The sequence below is a fragment of the Melanotaenia boesemani genome, chromosome 5 (genome assembly GCF_017639745.1).
Source record: "Melanotaenia boesemani isolate fMelBoe1 chromosome 5, fMelBoe1.pri, whole genome shotgun sequence".
NCBI classification, from domain to species: Eukaryota; Metazoa; Chordata; class Actinopteri; order Atheriniformes; family Melanotaeniidae; genus Melanotaenia; species Melanotaenia boesemani.
Window position 1 is genome coordinate 1904850 of NC_055686.1, and position 23682 is coordinate 1928531.

At 43.2% G+C, this 23682-nt stretch overlaps 3 protein-coding genes across 7 annotated transcripts in view; 2 read left to right on the top strand and 1 right to left on the bottom strand.

Annotated features, from left to right (window-relative positions):
• Window positions 1-23682, top strand: part of LOC121640417 — a 1195287-nt gene that overhangs the window by 428608 nt on the left and 742997 nt on the right. The gene's annotated exons all lie outside the window — the stretch shown is intronic.
• Window positions 1993-14922, top strand: LOC121640498 (zinc finger protein 239-like). 3 transcript variants are annotated; one of them, XR_006010464.1, is made up of 3 exons: window positions 1993-2260; window positions 13258-14324; window positions 14672-14922. XR_006010464.1 is itself a non-coding variant. In XM_041986300.1 (3 exons), the coding sequence occupies exons 1-2, from the start codon at window positions 2156-2158 to the stop codon at window positions 13918-13920; spliced, it is 768 nt and encodes a 255-aa protein (XP_041842234.1). In that variant the 5' UTR covers window positions 1993-2155; the 3' UTR covers window positions 13921-13955; window positions 14681-14922. The 3 variants fall into 3 exon arrangements, 2 of the variants coding, with proteins under 2 accessions (XP_041842234.1, XP_041842233.1); XM_041986300.1 differs by having other exon boundaries at window positions 13258-13955; window positions 14681-14922; XM_041986299.1 differs by having other exon boundaries at window positions 13258-14922.
• LOC121640416 (muscle M-line assembly protein unc-89-like) overlaps window positions 18924-23682 on the bottom strand; it is a 442453-nt gene continuing 437694 nt past the window's right edge. Inside the window, exons 13-14 of one of the 3 annotated variants that reach the window (XM_041986135.1) lie at window positions 20979-21007; window positions 18924-20718 (exon numbers count right to left, since the gene is read on the bottom strand). In XM_041986135.1, coding sequence (XP_041842069.1) covers window positions 20627-20718; window positions 20979-21007 — 121 coding nt within the window. In that variant the 3' untranslated portion in view covers window positions 18924-20626. Of the gene's footprint in view, window positions 20719-20978; window positions 21303-23682 lie in introns of all 3 variants that reach the window. The other 2 variants (XM_041986138.1, XM_041986134.1) reach the window with 2 other exon arrangements.

Consider the following 23682-nt stretch of genomic DNA (forward strand, 5'->3'; position numbering starts at 1 on the left):
TAGCAGGTTAACTTTATTTAGATTAAACATGATGTAAAGGCGAGTTAGACGAGTTATTTCTCATCTTTGTGTCCTGCTTTTAGGGATTGCTGCCTGCATTTAAGATCCCAACTATACCCCTGATCAACATCTACACTGGATGCATGAAGACCCCCCCACCCTCACTGCCTCAGCCACTTCTGGACCAGATAAAAACACTCCTGCATCACGTGCACAGCACGTGCACATTACAGCAGCAACCGACTGGTGGAGCTGAAGCTGCAGGTGTGATCTGCTGCATTTGACCAGCTTTAGTCGCTGAGTTAAACTCTGCTGCTAAAAGAGAGGCTGGACAGGAAAAGGACTCAGCGTTTAACATCTCTGCCAGTGACACCGGAGAGAGGTTTGGGCTGCAAACCGTCGTCCAGTCCCTCTAGATTGGGACGAACACGGAGCCAAGACCAGCCTCGTTCGTCCTCAGACCAGCACACCTGCAGCATTCAGATCTTCCACCGTCAGCCTCCGTGACTTCAGCCAAGCTGTTTCAGTTTCCAGCCGTGGGCCAACCTGATGACGAGGATCCAGCTGGAACAGCTTTTTCTTTTAGAGGAAACGTGGAGCTTCTGCTCTACGTCTACAAACAAGTGGGGAGTTTTATTTTTGCAGGCTTGTAGCTGTTCACTGATATTTTTATCCCCTCCTTCAAGGGTTAAAACCTGCTGGAACATGAGCATCATGATAGAAAACATTGTGTTCGTGGCGTCCTTGCAGGCGCTTGCATGTTGCCGTCTGCTGGATGAATGCAGCTCATGTCCAGACTTTCTCAGCACATCACAGACAGCAGCTGAGTTTCCAAAGACATTCTGGTCTGGATGGTTTAAATGTGGCTTGTTGATGGAAAGATCTTGTATTAATGACCATCTGTGAGAGACACAGCCAGCCATTAAAGATTGTGATCAGGACTGTTTTCTTTAGAGCCTCTGGGAGTGAAAACAGCTGTAAAACACACCAACGGACTTTATTTTCTTCTTCTGTGGTCGGTCAGTGTGAACCTTCCTCCAGGGGTCCAGCACAGAGACCGTTGTTTCCAGGGGGACGGGCGATGTAAGGATGTGTCCTGAGACTGGACTTCACTTCTAACATTGTCAGCTGGCCTGTGTGTTAACGTGTCTTCTGGTTGTGTTTGAACTCCTGTGATGGCCGTAAACAGCTGAGTCTTCTCATCGATCTGAGTGTGTGTCGCTCATGTGAGGAATTTTCCCAACACTTAGCATGTTTACATGTGTGATGTCACCCTGACTCTGACCCACAGAGCGTGTGCAAAGGCAAAAAACCGTCACACAAGCTTCAACGTTTAACACGAACAACGAAACATCAGTAACTGGAAACAGAAAACAACGCAGGACTAAACATGACCAAAAAAACAAAAACCAGAACGTAAACCAAGAACATGAACCGTCATCTGGACCCCCTGCAGTATGTCTACCGGTCCAACAGGAGCAGTGATCCTCACATTCTGCTCCCCTTCCTGGACTTTCCCTTTCTCCCATTTATTATTATTATTATTATTATTATTATTATTATTATTATTATTATTATTATTATTATATTTAATGGATTTATTTATTGAGCTGTCTCTTCCTTCCTTATATTCTCTCGGCTTGTCGGCATCATTCACTGAGAACTCAGACTATAACATCTTTTTGTTTGTAGATATTTTTATAATTATAATAATTATTAGTGTTATTTTGGAGTCATGATTATTATGATTACTGTTATTATTAGTGCTAGTTATGGTGATAATTATATTATATTAATGTTATTACTATTATTATTAACACTGTAATTTTTAAACTAAATTTCCTTATTTATTCATCTTAATTTTGTTCTTCTTTTCTCTTATTTCCTTCTTTATATTTAGTTTATTTCCTCGTGGTTTGTTGGCATTATTGAAATAATTCTGACAACTAGGAAAATTATTGTGTTCTGGTTGTAGATATTATCATTTCTCTTATTCTTTCTGTTCATACCTTCTTTTTTTTCTATCTTGGTGCGTTAGCCTCGGGAATCCTGGAGCTCGTTTTTCCCAGCTACCCTGAACGCAGCAGCAGATTGGGAGCTTTGTGATCTCCTCGTGCCTTCAGTCTTTCAGTCGGAGCGGAGAGCTGCTGGACTTATGGACCAGGACCAGACCAGGACCGGAATGGAGAAACAGAACCAGGACCTGAGCCCGTCCACCGGGACCAAAGCAGGACCGTCCTCTGGTCCCTCCGGTCTACAGGTCAGTGTTGAGGACACTAGAGACCCGAGGCCGAGTCTGGAGGCTCCAGGTCTGTTTCCTTGTTTTACAGGTTAAAACCAGTAAAGTCGACTCTTTACATTTTATATTTCCTTTCTAGGTCCGGTTTCTGGCTTCTAGGTCCAGTTTCTGGATTTGTAGGTCCGGTCTCTGGCTACTAGGTTCAGTTTATGGATTTCTAGGTCCGGTTTCTGGCTTCTAAGTCCACTTTCTGGCTTCTAGGTCCGGTTTCTGGCTTTTAGGTCCATTTTCTGGCTTCCAGGAACGGTTTCTGAATTTCTAGGTCCGGTTTCTGGCTTTTAGGTCCATTTTCTGGCTTCTACGTCCGGTTTCTGGATTTCTAGGTCCTGTTTCTGGCTTCTAGGTCCAGTTTGTGGATTTCTAGGTCCGGTTTCTGGATTTCTAGGTTCAGTTTCTGGTTTCTAGGTCCGGTTTCTGGATTTCTAGGTCCGGTTTCTGGCTCCTAGGTCTAGTTTGTGGATTCCTAGGTCCTGTTTCTGGCTCCTAGGTCTAGTTTGTGGCTTCTAGGTCCGGTTTCTGGATTTCTAGGTCCGGTTTCTGGATTTCTAGGTTCAGTTTCTGGTTTCTAGGTCCGGTTTCTGGATTTCTAGGTCCGGTTTCTGGCTCCTAGGTCTAGTTTGTGGATTCCTAGGTCCTGTTTCTGGCTCCTAGGTCTAGTTTGTGGCTTCTAGGTCCGGTTTCTGGATTTCTAGGTCCGGTTTCTGGCTCCTAGGTCTAGTTTGTGGCTTCTAGGTCCGGTTTCTGGATTTCTAGGTCCGGTTTCTGGCTTTTAGGTCCAGTTTCTGGATTTCTAGGTCCGGTTTCTGGATTTCTAGGTCCGGTTTGTGGCTTCTAGGTCCGGTTTGTGGATTTCTAGGTCCGGTTTCTGGCTCCTAGGTCCGGTTTCTGGCTTCCAGGTCCGGTTTCTGGATTTCTAGGTCCGGTTTCTGGATTTCTAGGTTCGGTTTCTGGCTTTTAGGTCCGGTATGTACGTTTATAATCAGCTGGCATTATTTTCTTGATTTAACTTTCCAGATGTGTTCCAGTTGTTATTAAATAATCGATGTAATAACCAGGGCCGCTTCCAGGATCAGAGGTTTAGGGGGGCTGAGCCCCCAAACAGCTGCCTGCCCAGGCGGGAGAAATGTCCATCAAATCTTTTTTTTTTTTTTTTTAACATGTCCTGTCCAGCATCATAGCAGCAAAATGATAATCTGGTTTCTGTATCGTTCTGAACAAATTTGCTCTGCCAAGGGGAGGCCTATGGTCCTCTTGTTAATCTCATTCATTTATTTATATTTTTATATATTTACATAAATTTAATCTATGTAATCTTGCTGGACCTGACCGGAGGGGACAGAAAAGGATGGAAAATAGCAAAAAAAGAGACAAAACCATCAAATCTGATGAAGGTTATTTACATGCTTAAACACAGCAGAAGAGGAAAGGATGGAATCATGTAACTAATTTCTGGAGGAAGACGAGTCACTTTGATGCAGCAGCTCCTCATCATAAACAGTATGTGTGTTTCTGGAGTAAACCAGACCCTATGTGAGTACCAGAAATACCAAAAATGGACGTTGGGTTTATTTTTTGGGACTTTTATTTGAACTAAAATGTAAAACATGTCAAACACATGAACATAAATGGACTTTTTCTCACTTTGTAAAAATACACCAAAAAAAGAAAAGTGCTGGAAATCTACTAAATAATAATAATAATAATAATAATAATAAAACCTGTCTGTGGTTCTGTGTCGTGTATGTGATCTTGGATGCTGCAGATTTTTTCTTCTACTTTAAGCTGTCGTCTGATTGGACAATCTGTCGTTTACTGTCTGGTGTTCAACTCTCTTCTTACCTGCTTCTTCCTCACCTGAATGTGTGTGTGCTACATAAACTGTTGTTCCACGTTCAGCAATGATCAGCTGTCATGAGGTAGACGGAGAGATGTGTGTGTAATATCTATCATACGTAATAAGACATAAACAGTGAAGACAGCAGCATAACTTTCCTCCTGGACTTCTGGTCTTTAACATTCTAACTGTGGGGCTTCGCGAGGATAAAAGTAGACGGTGTGGAGCTAAACGGAGCTTTTACACCTACATCGACCTGAAAGAAGCTTTCTAACTGGGGGTGATGCAAGGTGTGTAAATTCTTCATGCCATGAATTTACATAAGAACAGGCAGACGATGAGGTGTGAAGTCAGTAAAGAGCTTCCTGATGTAGGAGTCTTTATCCTCCAGGTGTGAGAGGGAGACGTGCAGGACTCCAGCAGTAGCATCTGAGGTTGTAATGTGTGATTTTAGAGGTTCGTGGTGGTCGGCAGATGAAACACACAAAGTCAGAGTGCTAGAATAAGTGTGTCAGGTTTATTCCCCGCAGCTCATGACACTCATCATTACATCTCAATGGGTTCAGCCTTATAAGCATAGCATAGCTTGCCCTACCTTTGACACGGACTGGAGAGCCAACAGTCCCGGTAGAGTGGCTTAGAAAACCCCGGCTGGGCGTTCGTACGTAACCCGCAGCAGACTCTACCGAGATGTGGGATTTCCCCGTCTTTATACTTATTTAGAAAAAACACAACATCGCATGAGAGAGAGGATGGCCGGTCCTTCCCACAGGCGAGGATGAGTCCTGAGATCCTGTCTTGTAAACATATTTACAAGACACCCTTTTCTCACCCTTCCAAAGATAGGCAGTTACACAGTTCCCAAAACAAGCAGAATAATATAACAAAAACAGTATGCAGGTGGTCACTTGGGACAAAACAAGCAGTTATATAACCCCAATAGCATACAGGTGGGCATTTTAGGACACAAATTAGATATTCCCATATCATTCCACCTCTGGCCTAAAATGCCATTAATCCATAAAACCTCCACCTTCCCACATGAATTCCATCAAAAACCTGCACATGCCCCCAGTGATTTTGATTATCTACGGTCAGATTATAACACACAATGCGGCGTATATGTATATATGTTAATACATTGCATAGCGTCAATACACATAAAATAGCCACAAGAATCAATAATGGTGGAGCTACATATGTTCTAGCGGTGACAGACATTCCTGAAAAAATGTCCCACCAGTGATGAGCACTGTCCATCTCCACCATCCTTGCTGCATGCAAAACCTGTTCCCGGTTAACTAGAGTTGTTGCTAAGGCACGGGTAACATTGTTACATTGTGCCAATTCCATAGGTGTAAACCTTTTAAACAACCTGAGAACGGTACAGTAGGCAACTGAGTATGGTTGTGAGTAGTAGCTACGCAAAGGGTGTTGGGGCCCACTTGCCATAGCATGTCGCTAGCTGGTTCTATAAACCATTCACACAGTGCCGTGTCTCCTGTAAAGCATGGATTTCTATACCCTTTAGATAAGAGGCAGGCTTGGCCTCGATCAGTAGTTTCACAGTCCGTCAGGTCATACGTGTGATTGGTTTGGGGACTAAACCATTCACCGTGAGTTCTCAAAAACATATACTTATTATGTACGATCAATGGTAATACCTGAAACTTACAGATGGTGATTACTTGAGTAACATTCCACTGTATCCAACTTACTGTACACATGGTCATATTACATCGAGTCTGTACAGGTTTTATTTGTAACCATAAAGCATCAGATATATCAAACAATCGTCTCCATTCATTTGGGTTAGGTGTAGTTATTACCCGTACAAACCTCTCCTCCTGTAGTCGGGAATATATCACCTGTAAACCACACACAGTTGCATCAATAGCTTTGGTTACATTTATTAAAACATCGGCAGTGTCATTAAACAATCTAGTTTGCCATTTCAACTGTTGTTGTAAAATGATTGCAGTCTCTTTTTGTGGTCCTATAGGGACCGGCATCCAGTTCCCCAGGCGATGAACAGCCTGGCTAGCTTTATTTCCAGTGTTGGACAACATTGTCCAAGTGATTTCTCCTGTTCGAACCACAGCGTGTGCTTTTTCCTGGCAGGTCGTCACCAGTGGAGCTGTATGATTTTTAATTACTAGTTCCTTTGGCAATGCGTCCACTGGGTAAATAAAAGGGTTAGTCCGATTATCTATGGTTGTAGCATTTCTTAACTGATAAATTGGCAATGTAACAGGCCTCATTGTTGTTGCGTTCCTCCAGCCCATTCGAAACTGAACCACTTCCTCCATCGACTGGTGGGGGGTCATCGCAGTGACAGTGAGGGCAGCTAGCAGCATGCCCCAGCAGGCAGCACCACCAGGTCTCAGGCGGGCCCTAGCGAGGATCCTTCTGCGTCCCCTCCTTATTGGATCTTCCGATCAACCTCCTCCACTCCCACTCAGACATCCACCAGGCACACCAGGCTGAAAGAGACACATGACTTCAGAAGAATATAGCACACAGCATTAGTCTTTTAAATCCAAATCCCCCTTGACCTCTAGTAGTAAACACCTGTGGTGTTGTTATTTCTTGCACCATTGTCATATTACATGGTTTTATTACCAGCTGAGCTATTTTGTCACCTTTAGTGACCACAAACGGTTCAGCAGCTATATTTACTTGTCAGGTCCAAAACCTGCTGAGCCGTGGCTCGCAGTGGAATTTAGCATCATTTTGTTTTTTCCACATTTTAACACTTTCGCACCATGACCATTTGAGTGAGTGGTGTCACTCCTTCTGCAAGGGGTCTGTTATTAATTTGTTTAACCACCTCTGGTAAATTGCGCTTCCAATTATCTAAACTATTATCACCTGAGGCTTTCCTCAGTGAGGATTTTAATAATCCATTTAGTCTTTCAATTAACTCATAACTCATCTACCTCTGCCAGAGCCACGATCACACAACTGGACTAAGTCAACCACTTACTGCAATCTATAACTGTCGCTCTGATACTATATATCATATAATTATACAATATTTGTATCCTTTGCACATCATTCAACATTCTGTATCATCTTTGCACATCCTTTATTTACATAGTCATCATCTTGCCACTGCACTTTATCTGCCAATCCACTCTGGATTTCTATCTTTATTTTATTTCTATTTTTATTCCACTTTTACTTCTATTTTTTATTCCTAGTTTATGCCACTTATGACACTGGACTACTGTAACAACGCAATTTCCCTTCGGGGATAAATAAAGTTGTCTGTCTGTCTAACCCTGCTGCTTGTGGGTGATATGGAATGTGATAAATCCATTCTACATGGTTTTCATCTGCCCATTTCCTTACCATGTGACCTGTGAAATGTGATCCATTATCAGTTTGAATTTGCACAGGCATGCCATAATATTGTTCAATCATGTCTAAACACCTTAACGTTGCCTTTTGATTACTAAATTTACAGGGGTGAACTATCAATACTCCAGAATAAGTATCTACAGCAGTACATGCATATTTACAGTTCTGTGAGACTGGCAATGGTCCAGTAAAATCCATCTGCCAGATTTTCTAATTCTCTTATCATCCCTTGTACAGCAGAAGCAGGTCTGTCTACAGCATTTAACATTAATGTCAACACCAGGGGTCTGTAATGTGGAGGACTGGTTTTTATCAGCTGATCCCGTACTGATTTGGGCACATTCATATCAGCCCATGCATCAGCCGTTCCCAGAAACACTCCTTCCCTCATCATTAACTCAGCCATATCCTCAGTCTGGCGACGACGGGTCACTGGTTTTGCCTGATACCAGTCTAACCCTTCAGCCTCGTCCCAGACATCCTCATCCCATTTCATGGGATCCCAACTAGCATCCTCCCGTACCCGTGCAGCCACGGTACGGACTTTGGCAGGGTCAGGACGGCGTGGCGGTCTCCTCCGCATTTGCCGCTGAGTCTGAGCCAAACCCACCAAAGCTTTGTTCAAACACTGATTCAGTGCTTCTTTCTCTGCCTGTATTTTCATTACTTCTTGCCTGGCTAAAGACAGCTGTGTTTCCAACTGTTCTTTTTCATCAGTTAACTTTTTACACTTCTCCTGCGATACACGCCATGCTGATGCACAAAACCACGCACGCCTCTGAACCCCCCCCAACGGGGATTTCAGAGGAACAACAATTTCTTTTAGCGCAGGCAATGCAGCCGCTAGAGAGCCGTCATTTACAGCCTCCCCCCACGGCTCGGGACGACCACCGCCGTCCCGAAGACAGAGAGCAACTTCACTCCATTCGCCAGCCGCTAGAGAGCCGTCATTTACAGCCTCCCCCCACAGCTCGGGACGACCACCGCCGTCCCGCAGACAGAGCGCAACTTCGCTCCATTCGCCAGTCCAACCTGGCACATCAGATTGCTCCACGGCGGGAGACTTCTTATTCTGTTTCTTAAACATTTCTGCAGCCACCAAATAATATCAATTACAATTTATTAATTGTTCGTGACGCCAATAATGTAATGTGTGATTTTAGAGGTTCGTGGTGGTCGGCAGATAAAACACACAAAGTCAGAGTGCTAGAATAAGTGTGTCAGGTTTATTCCCCGCAGCTCATGACACTCATCATTACATCTCAATGGGTTCAGCCTTATAAGCATAGCATAGCTTGCCCTACCTTTGACACGGACTGGAGAGCCAACAGTCCCGGTAGAGTGGCTTAGAAAACCCCGGCTGGGCGTTCGTACGTAACCCGCAGCAGACTCTACCGAGATGTGGGATTTCCCCGTCTTTATACTTATTTAGAAAAAACACAACATCGCATGAGAGAGAGGATGGCCGGTCCTTTCCCACAGGCGAGGATGAGTCCTGAGATCCTGTCTTGTAAACATATTTACAAGACACCCTTTTCTCACCCTTCCAAAGATAGGCAGTTACACAGTTCCCAAAACAAGCAGAATAATATAACAAAAACAGTATGCAGGTGGTCACTTGGGACAAAACAAGCAGTTATATAACCCCAATAGCATACAGGTGGGCATTTTAGGACACAAATTAGATATTCCCATATCAGAGGTGGACCTGTTGGACCGGTAGGCCTACTGTAGGGGTCCAGTGTGTCTGGTAGGCTCTCTACAAGCACTTTATAATGATCAGAGTGCTACTGGCCTGTAGTGATTCAGGCAGCTGGGGGGCTCTTTTTGGGGAGGGGGACCATGGTGGTGGTCTTAAAGCAGGATGGACCAGTTCTCTGGGTGAAGGAGAGGTTGAATATGGAGGTGAGAATGTCTGTCAGCTCGTTGGCTCTGAGGACTCGTCCAGGGATGTTGTCTGGCCCTGCTGCTTTGTGGGGGTTGATCCTCCTCAGAGCTTTGTTTACCTGGGCTGGTCAGACGACTGGTGAGGGGGAGGGGGGGTGTTGGTGTCCAGGTGTCTGAGAGCCTCCTCTCTGTGTGGGGGTGGAGGTCTCAGAGCGGGTGTAGAACGTGTTGAGGTCATCAGACAGGCCGTCTGTGCTGCTGATGGTGCTGGAGCTGCTCCTGTAGTCGGTGATGTGCTGCAGACCTGCCACATGCTGGGCTCAGCAGTGGAGTCGAAGCCGTCCAGCTTCTCTGTCCTGCCTCTGGCTGCTCTGATGGTCTTCCTCAGTCCGTACTTTCAGCTCTTATTGCCAGATGTAAATGCAGTGGAGCGAGCAGGCAGCATGCGACGAACCTGACTGTTTATCCAGGGCTTCTGGTTGGGCAACCTCCTGACTTGTATGGTGGGCATGATGTCATCCACACAAGTGCTGATGTCACATAGTCAGCATAGTCCTGTACACTGATAGGAGAGTCCTTCAGACCGGCTGCAGCTTTAAACTCCTCCCAGTCTGTCGTAACAAACAGTCCTGCAGTGTGTCCTCAGTCTCAGGTGTCCAGAGTTAAATCTAAGAAGAGATATAAACACTGATACACTGATCCAGCTTACAACAACTTACTTATTCTTGATAGACAGACCACCAGAAGATAAGCTTTATTCATCCCCTAAAAGGGGAAATTTCTTTGCCACCACACATCTCATACATAGAACAACAACGAAAAACATGAAATAGACCCTTAAATATGTAAATGTACAAAAAACTACAGGTTGTCATTAAAAGATCTGACAGCTACAGGAACAAAAGACCTTTTGAAGCGTTCAGTAGAACATCGAGGCATAACACGACGGTCACTAAAAGAGCTTTTAAGACAATTAAAAACATCACGTAGAGAGAGAATAAAATTGTTTTCAATTTGGACCCAGTTCTTTTTGCCAGGGTGAGGTCCAGAGAGTCAGGGGTGATGCCAATCACAGCCCCAGCTTTTTTAATCAACTTGTTGATTCTGTTTTTGTCATCTACACAAATGCTGCTTTCCCAACACAACAGAGCATAGAAAATAACACTGGCTAAAATTCTCTGATAAAACACAGAAAGAAGGTTTCTGCTTACAGTAAAAGATCTGAGTTTTCTCAGAAACACGAATGTGGAGTTTTTAGCAGGAGCCAGCCAGCTTTCCAAAAGAAAGCACAGTGACCGTAGGCGGTAACCCACCTCCGCGTGGCGACCGTAGGCGGTAACACACCTCCGCGTGCCGAGCGTAGGCGGTAACACACCCTCGCGTGCCGACCGTAGGCAGTAACACACCTCCGCGTGGCGATTGTAGGCGGTAACACACCTGCGCGTGCCGAGCGTAGGCGGTAACACACCCTCGCGTGCCGACCGTAGGCGGTAACACACCTCCGCGTGCCGAGCGTAGGCGGTAACACACCCGCGCGTGCCGACCGTAGGCGGTAACACACCTCCGCGTGCCGAGCGTAGGCGGTAACACACCCGCGCGTGCCGAGCGTAGGCGGTAACACACCCGCGCGTGCCGACCGTAGGCGGTAACACACCCTCGCGTGGCGATTGTAGGTGGTAACACACCCTCGCGTGGCGACCGTAGGCGGTAACACACCTCCGCGTGGCGACCGTAGGCGGTAACACACCTCCGCGTGGCGATCGTAGGTGGTAACACACCCTCGCGTGGCGACCGTAGGCGGTAACACACCTCCGCGTGGCGACCGTAGGCGGTAACACACCCGCGCGTGCCGACCGTAGGCGGTAACACACCCTCGCGTGCCGACCGTAGGCGGTAACACACCCGCGCGTGCCGACCGTAGGCGGTAACACACCCTCGCGTGCCGACCGTAGGCGGTAACACACCTCCGCGTGCCGACCGTAGGCGGTAACACACCCCCGCGTGCCGAGCGTAGGCGGTAACACACCCGCGCGTGCCGACCGTAGGCGGTAACACACCCTCGCGTGCCGACCGTAGGCGGTAACACACCTCCGCGTGCCGAGCGTAGGCGGTAACACACCCGCGCGTGCCGACCGTAGGCGGTAACACACCTCCGCGTGCCGAGCGTAGGCGGTAACACACCCGCGCGTGCCGAGCGTAGGCGGTAACACACCCGCGCGTGCCGACCGTAGGCGGTAACACACCCTCGCGTGGCGATTGTAGGCGGTAACACACCCTCGCGTGGCGACCGTAGGCGGTAACACACCTCCGCGTGGCGACCGTAGGCGGTAACACACCCGCGCGTGGCGATCGTAGGCGGTAACACACCCTCGCGTGCCGACCGTAGGCGGTAACACACCCTTGTTAATTCTGTTTTTGTCATCTACACAAATGCTGCTTTCCCAACACAACAGAGCATAGAAAATAACACTGGCTAAAATTCTCTGATAAAACACAGAAAGAAGGTTTCTGCTTACAGTAAAAGATCTGAGTTTTCTCAGAAACACGAATGTGGAGTTTTTAGCAGGAGCCAGCCAGCTTTCCAAAAGAAAGCACGGTGACCGTAGCGGGTAACACACCTCCACGTGGCGACCGTAGGCGGTAACTCACCTCCGCGTGCCGAGCGTAGGCGGTAACACACCCTCGCGTGCCGAGCGTAGGCGGTAACACACCCTCGCGTGCCGACCGTAGGCGGTAACACACCTCCGCGTGGCGAATGTAGGCGGTAACACACCCTCGCGTGCCGACCGTAGGCGGTAACACACCTCCGCGTGCCGAGCGTAGGCGGTAACACACCCGCGCGTGCCGACCGTAGGCGGTAACACACCCTCGCGTGCCGACCGTAGGCGGTAACACACCCTCGCGTGCCGACCGTAGGCGGTAACACACCTCCGAGTGGCGATTGTAGGCGGTAACACACCTGCGCGTGGCGACCGTAGGCGGTAACACACCTCCGCGTGGCGATTGTAGGCGGTAACACACCCGCGCGTGGCGACCGTAGGCGGTAACACACCTTCGTGTGCCGAATGTAGGTGGTAACACACCTTCACGTGCAAACTGTAGGCAGTAACACACCTGCGCGTGCCACGCTGTCAGCACAGCAGCACTCTGTTGGACGTGATGTTAGCCTGTTAGCTTAGCTGTTTACAACCTGACGACAGCTGCATTACGGGTGTGATGTGATTCTGTGAGATTACGAACAGCTGCCAACCGATTAACTTATCAATATTATAATAATGATACTTTTTATTATACTGATCAGTTATTAAGTTCATTATTATTATAAATCAGCTTTTATGATCATTGATAAGTTATTTATATTCAATATTACAAGCTTTAAATCTGTTTATTATCAATTCTTGTTATTTTTGTTTTTAAGCAATAAAATAAAAAGCAAGAATCAGGGAGTTTGATCCCACCAAGGCTGTAATGCTGGGGCACTAGGACTGTTAGGAGCAGGAGGCCAGACGAAGAGCAGAGAGGGACGAGTTTAGTTCATGAATTCAGACATTAACACTTTCTCAAAAAAAAAACATTTTTCTTGTTGCCTTTTGTTTAATGTTGCTGTGACTTCCACTTTCAGTTAGGATACAACGTGTGTGTAGAGGTGTGTGTGTACAATAATTTAATAATTTGACCAGTAAAAAATATGTTTGGCCGGTGAGTCAGAAAGTTAATTTCGGACACTGGGGTTCAGGAGGGAGACCTACACATCCCTCTACATATCCACATCCTTCCCCCCATATATCCCAGTTTAACCAGCATGCAGCTTTCCCTTCTGATGGTGTTCTAGATGAGGGATGCTGTCAGTAACGTTTCTTTATCTGTTTTCCAGGAACAGGAAGGAAGGAACGGAGTGAAGCATCACGGTTGTCAGCACTGTGGAAAAAGCTTCAAGTCATCCAGCAGTCTGAAAGCACATCAGATCGTTCACAGTGAGGAGAGACCCTACAGCTGTGGAGAGTGTGGAGCAACTTTCAAACTCCGAAATACCCTCAAACTCCACCAACGTATTCACACTGGAGAGAGACCCTACAGCTGTGGAGAGTGTGGAGCAGCCTTCATCATGTCCAGTAGCCTGAGAAATCACCAGAGAATTCACACGGGAGAGAAACCATACAGATGTGATGAATGTGGGAAAGACTTCAACCAATCAAGTGCTCTGAGGACCCATAAACGCACCCACACGGGAGAGAAGCCTTATAGGTGTGACCACTGTGGAAAATCTTTCGCACATTTAGGGAGTCTAACGAGCCACATGAATCTTCACACTGGAGAGAAACGATTCTGCTGTGAACACTGTGGGAAAACGTTTACTACAGCGAGAGCTCTGATAAAACACGAGCGTGTTCACACCGGTTATAAATGTGACCGATGTGGAGACGTTCTCAGCTCTGCTCTCGATTTAACCAATCACAGACGTGTTCACAAGTGGAGAGATGCAGTGAAGTCCACTGCAAACAAAGCTTTTAATGCTGGAAGGAACCTGGACCAGTAGGTACAGTGTGGACAGACTCAGAAACCTCAAGAAAACTGCGTCCTGAGCTGCTTCATCCATCTGCAGCAGTGTAGGAGGAGGTGATGCTGTAACCATGGTGACCAATAAGAGCTTGTGGCTGTAATGCTGATTGGTTCCCTTTCATTTAGAAAACAGGAGCTTTTATTCCCCTTTAACTTGTCCTGAGGTCCAGGTTCATGTTGGCTCATGATGTGAAGGTTTACAGGTGCTCAAGAATCCAGCCACATTCTTCTGTTTGTCTTGAGATGAAATTGTTTTATGCTTCAGGTTTGCTGACTTCTGAACTTGTTTCTCCTGGAAAAGCAAGCGGCCTACAGAAAGAGTTGGTAAAATGTGGAAAGTCTTAACTTGACAGAATGAAAAACACCATTGTGTTGTGACCAGTGATGGAGTACCGGCGTTAAAATAAAGGACCTTACTTTTCCAGTAACGGTAATCTAACTAACGACTCTTTCCATGGTTACACCGTTACCGAGGATAAAACGGTACCGACTGCGCGTTACTATCGTAAGATAAGATTAGTTTCTGTTTTGGGTGGACAGAAGTTTCTCCTCTGCTGGGACTATTTTGTGCTGCTGCTACAGTGGAGAGGAGGTGGAAGGATACGCTTGAACCTGGAGAATAAATTCCGTGTTTGAGTGGAAGAGTTGCCGTCTTGTGTTGTGAGCAGGTGCAAACTAAGAATAAAGCAGCATCATATGTTCCAGCCGGAGCCCCCGTGGTCACGGAGGACAGGCCCGCAGGCCAAGATCGGCAGCCGCCAACCCGACCGGCACCGGCCATGCAGGGCGGCCAGAGTGAAAGGTCCGGGCCTTACTCTGGTTCCTGGGGCGGGATGGGCTTTGTTTTTCAGCTGTTCTTATGTCTGACATTTTTATTTGTTTTTCTTTTTGTATCTTGATTTTACTCGTGTTCAGAACTTTGTTCAGCTGTGGTTGTTTTTAAGTGCTTTATAAATAAAGTTGCTATGGTAATACTGTGGTAGGAACCTGTGTTTTTACTGCATTGTTCGGTGTGTGTACGTCTATTAATTCACATTTAAAATGTCAGTAGTTCGTAATGTCAGGTGTTCCTGTGCAGCAGAACCAGGCTGGATGGACTTCTTAAAGATTTATTGAAGGTTTACAATCAAGCTTGAACAAGGACCACGTCTATTAGGTGCAGATTCCTCCCAGAAGTGGTTCAGTTCCATCATCCATCAGCATCATCTTCTGACACGCCGTATGAACCACTTTCATCTCTGGTACCTGAAACATTAAAACCACTATAATCCCTTTTTTCTGTTCCTTCATCTTTTAATGTTTTTAATAAAATCTAAACAATGTGTGGATGCTAAGATCTACAGTTTACTTTGTATTAGCAAATTAATATGAAATAAAGATTAAAACAAAACAGTTTTAAGTAACTATCGATGACAGATCAATCAGGACAGAACTGATGATCAGAAAGTGGTCGGCTGAGTGAAGCTGATGTTCCTTCGCCTGTAATCCAAAGAGACATCTTAGGATATGTTTTTCTTTTTCATGAATTTTTAGGTGGAAGGTGAAAACAAAGTTACATAGCTCTCTTATAACTTGTATTATCTTGTTTTAAAATTATTTAAAAAACAGTTTTTTCAGAGTACGTGTATAAATGTGGTGACAAGAACTTAAATCCAGCCAACTTATTTGTAAAAGACCATGATAAAATTCATCCATCTTCATCCAGGACACACAGCTACCTGAACATGACCTACCATGCTGTGCAGAGGGAGATGATTGCTCTTCATCACTGCTGCTGTGTCTTTGCTGCTGACCTGACTGGCCTTTCTCCCTGCTGCTGGCTCCTGTGGCTGACTCTGATGACTCTGAAGAAACTTTAATTAAACCCGGTGTCATTTACTATCTGCAGCTTGTACAAAATGCAGCTGCACGTCTTTTAACTGGCACACACAAGTATGAGCACATCCCCCCGGTTTTATCTTCTCTTCACCGGCTTCCCGTGCACTTCATTCTAAATTTCTTCTTTTGTTTGGTGCTGCCCTGCTGTGCCTCTCTGAGCCCCTGCCATCCTCCCCACCTCCATCCCCATGCACCTTCTCTGGCCCTCAGGTCAGCTGACCAGCTCCTCCTGAGTGTGTCCAGGACTAGCTGGAAGCTCAGAACGGACCGGGCTTTGGGGTGGCGGCGCCTAAACTGTGGAACGAGCTGCCTTTATAGACAGGCCTCCTCAGGATCTGTTTTTAAATCTCTTCATAAAACCATCTGTTCTCCTTGGCTTTTAACACCAAATGAGACTTTTTTATCTGATTGTTGATTATGATTTTTGTTATTTTAAATATTTTATTTTATTAAACATATTAAATGTTGTTTATATGCATTTTTTAAATAAGATGTTATGTGCACAACGTGGCACTTTGTTTCATCTACCTGCTGTTTTTAAAGTGCATTAAATAAAGTTGCAGTCTAATTAAACATGAGAGCAGTGGTTTACATGTTGAGAACGCTCTAAAACTGGGTTTGCTTGGCAGTGCTAACATAGCAGCATTAATAAATTCTGCCCACAAACGTGCCATTCAACTAAACAATCAACAACCTGTAGACAACACGTGTGTGTTTGGGAGAATTATCACACATGCCTGAAACGCTGTGGTAAATGCAAAATCGCCTTACGAGGCCGTGATGAACCTGCAGAGTTCCCTCCTCTCACTGGAGGAATTCACAGCTGAGTGTGAAGCGGCTGGGATGAGAATCAACACCTCCAACCAAGACCATGGTCCTCAGCCGGAAAAGGGTGGAGTGCTCTCTCCAGGTCTGCGATGGGGTCCTGCCCCAAGTGGAGGAGTTTACATATCTCGGGGTCTTGTTCAGGAGTGAGGGAAGGATGGAGCGGGAGATGGACAGGCGGATTGGTGCGGTGTCTGCAGTGATGCGGGCTCTGTATCGGTCTGTCGTGGTGAAGAAGGAGCTGAGCCAAAAGGCAAAGCTCTCGATTTACCGGTCGATCTACGTTCCTACCCTCACCTATGGTCATGAGCTGTGGCCGGGCTCTCCCTTAGAGATAGGGTGAGAAGCTCGGTGATCCGGGAGGGGCTCAGAGTAGAGCCGCTTCTCCTCCACATCGAGAGGAGCCAGATGAGGTGGCTCGGGCATCTGGTTAGGATGCCTCCTGGATGCCTCCCTGGTGAGGTGTTCCGGGCACGTCCCACCGGAAAGAGGCCCCGGGGAAGACCCAGGACACGCTGGATGGACTACATCTCTCGGCAGGACCGGGAACGCCTCGGGATCCCTCTGGATGAGCTGGTGAATGTGGCCGGGGAGAGGGAAGTCTGGGTTTCCCTGCTTAGGCAGCTGCCCCCGCAACCCGACTCCGGATAAGCAGCAGAAGATGGATGGATGGATGGATGGATGGATTATTAATTAATGAATTAATTAATTTCTACAACTTGACAATTGTGTGGTTGGTGAAGAAGTTTTCTTTTTAAGATGTCTTTTTTATGTGATGTATTATGTTTTCTTGTATGTATATGTCAACTTGTGTTGTGTTCCAGTTTGTAATGTGGTGTCAGGACTCCAGACTAACTTTCTTTACGAGAAGCACAGCTGCCCCCAACTTAAATTTTTAGGAACGCAAACAGAAAATTTAAGGACACACACTGAAATCACCTTGCATAGCAATTATTCTCATTTTCAATGTATTAGTGATAAATACTAAACAATAAATTCAGAAACTACAATGTTTACAATTCACATTTTTGTGCAGCAGTTGACACAACATTAAAAAAATGACTTATTAGCATGATCAGTCTAGTACATGTAGTTATGGATGCTGCCATAACAAGGGATGTCATGGGAAAGATAAAATTAATTAAGATAGCCTAAAAATGTTTAGAACAGCAATAATAAATAAATAAATAATTCTGTCAATATTTTCTTTATTTTTAGTCCAGTTTTATAAGTGTTATTTGATTTTTAATTAGGAGTCTTTTTAAATATTTCCTCCACACTCTTCATTAACAGACTGTGTTACTGTGACGGTAAACCAGCAGGATCCTCCAGCAGCAGCTTTTAGTTTCATTTCCAGCCTGGTCATGAAACAGAGGTGAATGTCGTCTGAATGCAGCAGCTGCTGCTGCTGCGAGAAGACCAAACCTCGTATGAGAGGGTCTGCACAGCACCGCTCCTCACTGGGAAGATAAACTACCTTCATTCACCTCCGTCTCCAAAAGTCTCCAATAACCAGAAAAACTCGCTAGAGGGTCTGAAAACTCGCTAAATACAACCACAAAGTCGCCAAGCTGGCAACACTGAGGAATAATAAATTCCCCCAAGACCCGCCTCTTTCCACACATTAGCCAATCACAGAGCTCATTCGTCCTCACTCACACACACATTGGCTGTCGTCTTCTTCGTTGGTTTTTGTCTCCTTTTCTTGTATTAAGTTAGTGTAGGTCGACAAACCAGCAGCTAATCTGCACGTTACTGTGAACCACTGGGCTGAAGAGGGAGCAGAAGTTTGTTAGTGATTAAAAAAATTCATTTATAACTACAACAAGAAAAAGACCGGCTAATGTATTCGTCACCGTTGTAGAGTAGATGAAAAATTCACTCACACTGTCTCACATTTTAGCTACAAAATGCGTTTGGTCGCAGTCTGGAGGCCTGGTTGTATATCTTTGGTTTTCATAGACAACTTGAAAACAAGATGTTGCATCTCAAGGGGCTAGTCATTCAATAAATTATAAATAAAAAAGGGAAAGAAACATGCTAACACGAGCTAATTAGCAGCAAACACAGCATCCAGGTGAAGCTGATCTCCTCAGCATTCAAAGCCCAGCAGACACCAAGCATTGGGAGAAGACCAGCATGTCTGATAGAGACAACCTTAGATGACATGGACAGTTATAGATATCTAGAATCAGAGTGACTGCTGATGAAAGGCAGAGGTGTTAAAATATATTAACTGTCTAATAATCATTAATAAAGTACAAACAGCTGATTTCTTAATGGTAAATTTAATTAAATACATCAGGAATCTGGAGGAGTTCCTGTGAATTTATGATATGAATACAATATTCAAAACAGAGTTAAAAACACAGAATGATGTGTAATGATATTCAGATCAGTTGATGAGTGAATAAAGTTAGATTTAAGAGGTTTTACTGATTGATTTCTTTTAGGATTTACTCTCAGTGACTATGGCCACTAGATGTCAGGTTTCCTATTTTCGTACAGTCTGTATGTTTCATCGAATGAGGCTCTAGATCTTAATAATAACATTAAATGGTTCCCGTATTGATATTAAACACATGAACATAGTTATATCAACACACAGGAGAACAGGACCTGAGTGAATTAGTATGTTGTAGAATGTGAAATCCAATCAGGAGAGTCTCCAAAGTCTCCAGAGTCTCCAGAGTCTCCAGAGTCTCCGTTTCCAGCAGGAGGTAAGAGGCTTTGTCAAAGCAGCCTTGGTTTGCAGGGTATTCAGAGGTTGGAGAGAGTTTGCTCAGTCTTTGGTTGCAGGTCTCATTTACAGTCCAGACTTCTTTCTATATTCTAGATCAGTGATTCCCAGCCCTGGTCCTCAAGGCCCACTATCCTGCAGGTCTTAGATGTCTCCCTGCTGCAGCACACCTGATTTAAATTAAATGGTTCGCTGACAAGCTCTCCATGTGTCTGCTAATGAGTCATTAATTTGAATCATCTCCAAGAGTCTGCTGCTCTAGTTGGAGCCAGGATGTGAGCTCCTAAAAGGAGGAAAAATTATGGATGGAGGTTTGTGGAGGAAAATGACATCAGGGGTAAAGTGCTGATGGCTGCTGACAGAACCTGCTCCACCTTCTCAGTTCTGCTCCTTAATCTGCTGCAGATGCAGGTGAAGATGCTCCTAGAATTATTACACAAGGTTGAAGACAAAGTCGGTGTCATTTTGAAGTAACTTTAATAAAAATCAGACATCATGTAGAACAAGTGGAGTCTTTTAAGTTGACTTTCCATGAAAGTGAGTCGGTGTGATTCAGTCTTTATGTGAAAGAACTAAACAATGAGCGTAAATGTGACTGAAGAGAGTTTCTCCAAACAAGCAGGGGTATGAAGACAATGAGTTAGTGGACTAACGGTCAGAGTGAAGGCTAATGGTTGCCATGGTGACACAACTTGACATGTTTAGTTTCAGCGTTTGTAAAAACTAAAGTGGTTTAAGGCAACGAGTTTCCACACAAGTTTCTAGTGAAGCCAACGGATCCGGGATCAGGACCAAGTTGATGCTGCGTTTGCCTCCTTCCTGCTCTGCTTCTAAACTCTCCATGGCCAAACCACAACACGCTAAATCCTCATTACAACACGGCTGTTTGCAGCTGGTATCAGTTGCAGCAACATTCTTTATTGATCGCTCGCACGTCAGGAACAAACAACACCTGCAGCTTGTTTGCTGGCAGGAAGGTTTGTGTTCTTCATCAGGAACCTTAGTAGACCAGGTCCTAACAGTCTGGAACAAACAACAAGAAGATGCTGGAGTCCAGAACACACAGCTGGTCTACATGTGACATCACACTGACTCCACTCTGACATCACTGATCACTGATCAATACTGATCAATACTACGTCTGCAGCTGGAACAAGTCCTCTCTTCATCCGTCCTCCATCACATCCTTCACTGATATTTTCTCTCTGGTCCAAAGTCAGACTGGATCAATAATCAAAGATCAGACTGATTGATCAGCCATCAGAGGAGTCGGATCATCGGATCCGCTTCTGGTCCTGATGTCCTCTGTTTGATCCTGGACCCGACCCGTCCCTGCAGAGGAGACACAAGACAGTCAGTAAGACAGTCAGTAAGACAGACAGTCAGTAAGACAGTCAGTAAGACAGTCAGTAAGACAGTCAGTCAAACAGTCAGTCAGTCAGTAAGACGGTCAGTCAGTAAGACAGTCAGAAAGACAGTCGGTAAGACAGTCAGTCGGTCAGTCAGACAGACAGACAGTCACTCAGACAGACAGTAAGACAGTCAAAAAGTCAGTGAATCAGTCAAACAGTCAGTAAGACAGATAAACAAACCTTTGACTTTGAGCTGAACTTTTTTCCATCTCATGTAACGTCCTCTCATCCAGACTCTACATTTATACTCTCCACTGTCTCCAGGTTTCGGGTGGTCCAGACTCAGACTGAGGTCTCCAGTTTTCAGAAGATCTTGATTCATCTTAGTTCTGGTTCTGTAGACCTGGTCCTGGTTTCCAGGTTGATCAGAACCGTTCTGGTACACGTGGACCTTCCTGTCGTTACCGTCCTTCCACTCCACCATGGCGTCTCCAGGCAGGTCAGGTGTAGTTCTGAAGGGCAGCAGGACAGACTCCGCCCCCTCCTCCACCTCCACCTGACAGACTGAGAAGAAGAAAATCAGCTGATCAGCTTATTGATGAGTGATCAGAAAGTGGGATCAAACAGTGAGTGAAGATCAGATGATCCAGTGTGAAGAAGCTGCTGCAGAAGCAGATCCATGAAGAAGTGAGTGGATTTAAAGCTGCAGCTGCTCTTTCTTCTTCTTCACATCACAAACATCATGTTTGCAGAGAAGAAGAGAAACTGGATCAGTGAAGAGACTCCAGCTTCACATCAACACCACATCTGAGAAGCAGCTTTCCAGCCTCATTTCTTCCCATCAAACAGCAGCTTTCATCCTCACTGGATCCCACTTTGCTCCAGTTTACTGTCAAATGATGAGAATGAATCCAGATCAATCCCAGTGGAAGCTGCTGCTGACCAGACTGACCTCAGACCTGCTGCTTCCTCCAACAAACTGCATCTCTGACTAATAAATAAATAAAATAAACCCCAGGCTGCTTTAGACTTGAAAGGCCTCTCTTAGGTTTTATAGGATGTTCATCCCCTTCACATTCCAACTAACCACAGTGAGATTATGATTCATTCAAGAAGTTCAATACTTTATATTGTGTAGCCCAAAAAGAGCAAAAAGGACAACAACAACAACAACAAAGGCCCTGGACCACATTGTCAAAACCAGGCACAACGCATAAAGAACCAAAGATATAAAAACACCAACAGGTTGTAGAGAACCAAGATTATAATAGTTCTACATTTTTATTACTTTTACTTTTTATTTTGTTTCACTTTTTCTTTTTAAATTTACTTTTGATTCTTTTTTATTAGTTTATGTTATTTAAAAATGTTTAGTTGTTATTTTTTAAAAAATGCTTAGTTTTAGTTTAGTTTTTATTTAAAAAAAATGCTTAGTTTTAGTTTAGTTTTTATTAGTCTTAAAAATGCTTAGTTTTAGTTTAGTTTTTATTAGTTTTTATTTTTTAAAAATGCTTAGTTTTAGTTTAGTTTTTATTAGTTTTTATTTTTTTAAAAATGCTTAGTTTTAGTTTAGTTTTTATTTTAAAAAAATGCTTACTTTTAGTTTAGTTTTTATTAGTCTTAAAAATGCTTAGTTTTAGTTTAGTTTTTATTAGTTTTTATTTTTTTAAAAATGCTTAGTTTTAGTTTAGTTTTTATTTAAAAAAAATGCTTAGTTTTAGTTTAGTTTTTATTTAAAAAAATGCTTAGTTTTAGTTTAGTTTTTATTAGTCTTAAAAATGCTTAGTTTTAGTTTAGTTTTTATTAGTTTTTTATTTTTTAAAAATGCTTAGTTTTAGTTTAGTTTTTATTAGTTTTTATTTTTTTAAAAATGCTTAGTTTTAGTTTAGTTTTTATTTAAAAAAAATGCTTACTTTTAGTTTAGTTTTTATTAGTCTTAAAAATGCTTAGTTTTAGTTTAGTTTTTATTAGTTTTTATTTTTTTAAAAATGCTTAGTTTTAGTTTAGTTTTTATTTAAAAAAAAATGCTTAGTTTTAGTTTAGTTTTTATTTAAAAAAAATGCTTAGTTTTAGTTTAGTTTTTATTAGTCTTAAAAATGCTTAGTTTTAGTTTAGTTTTTATTAGTTTTTTATTTTTTAAAAATGTTTAGTTTTAGTTTAGTTTTTATTAGTTTTTATTTTTTTAAAAATGCTTAGTTTTAGTTTAGTTTTTATTTAAAAAAAATGCTTAGTTTTAGTTTAGTTTTTATTTAAAAAAAATGCTTAGTTTTAGTTTAGTTTTTATTAGTCTTAAAAATGCTTAGTTTTAGTTTAGTTTTTATTAGTCTTAAAAATGCTTAGTTTTAGTTTAGTTTTTATTAGTCTTAAAAATGCTTAGTTTTAGTTTAGTTTTTATTTAAAAAAAATGCTTAGTTTTAGTTTAGTTTTTATTTAAAAAAAATGCTTAGTTTTAGTTTAGTTTTTATTAGTCTTAAAAATGCTTAGTTTTAGTTTAGTTTTTATTAGTTTTTTATTTTTTAAAAATGCTTAGTTTTAGTTTAGTTTTTATTAGTTTTTATTTTTTTAAAAATGCTTAGTTTTAGTTTAGTTTTTATTTAAAAAAAATGCTTACTTTTAGTTTAGTTTTTATTAGTCTTAAAAATGCTTAGTTTTAGTTTAGTTTTTATTAGTTTTTATTTTTTTAAAAATACTTAGTTTTAGTTTAGTTTTTATTTAAAAAAATGCTTAGTTTTAGTTTAGTTTTTATTTAAAAAAAATGCTTAGTTTTAGTTTAGTTTTTATTAGTCTTAAAAATGCTTAGTTTTAGTTTAGTTTTTATTAGTTTTTTATTTTTTAAAAATGCTTAGTTTTAGTTTAGTTTTTATTAATTTTTATTTTTTTAAAAATGCTTAGTTTTAGTTTAGTTTTTATTTAAAAAAAATGCTTACTTTTAGTTTAGTTTTTA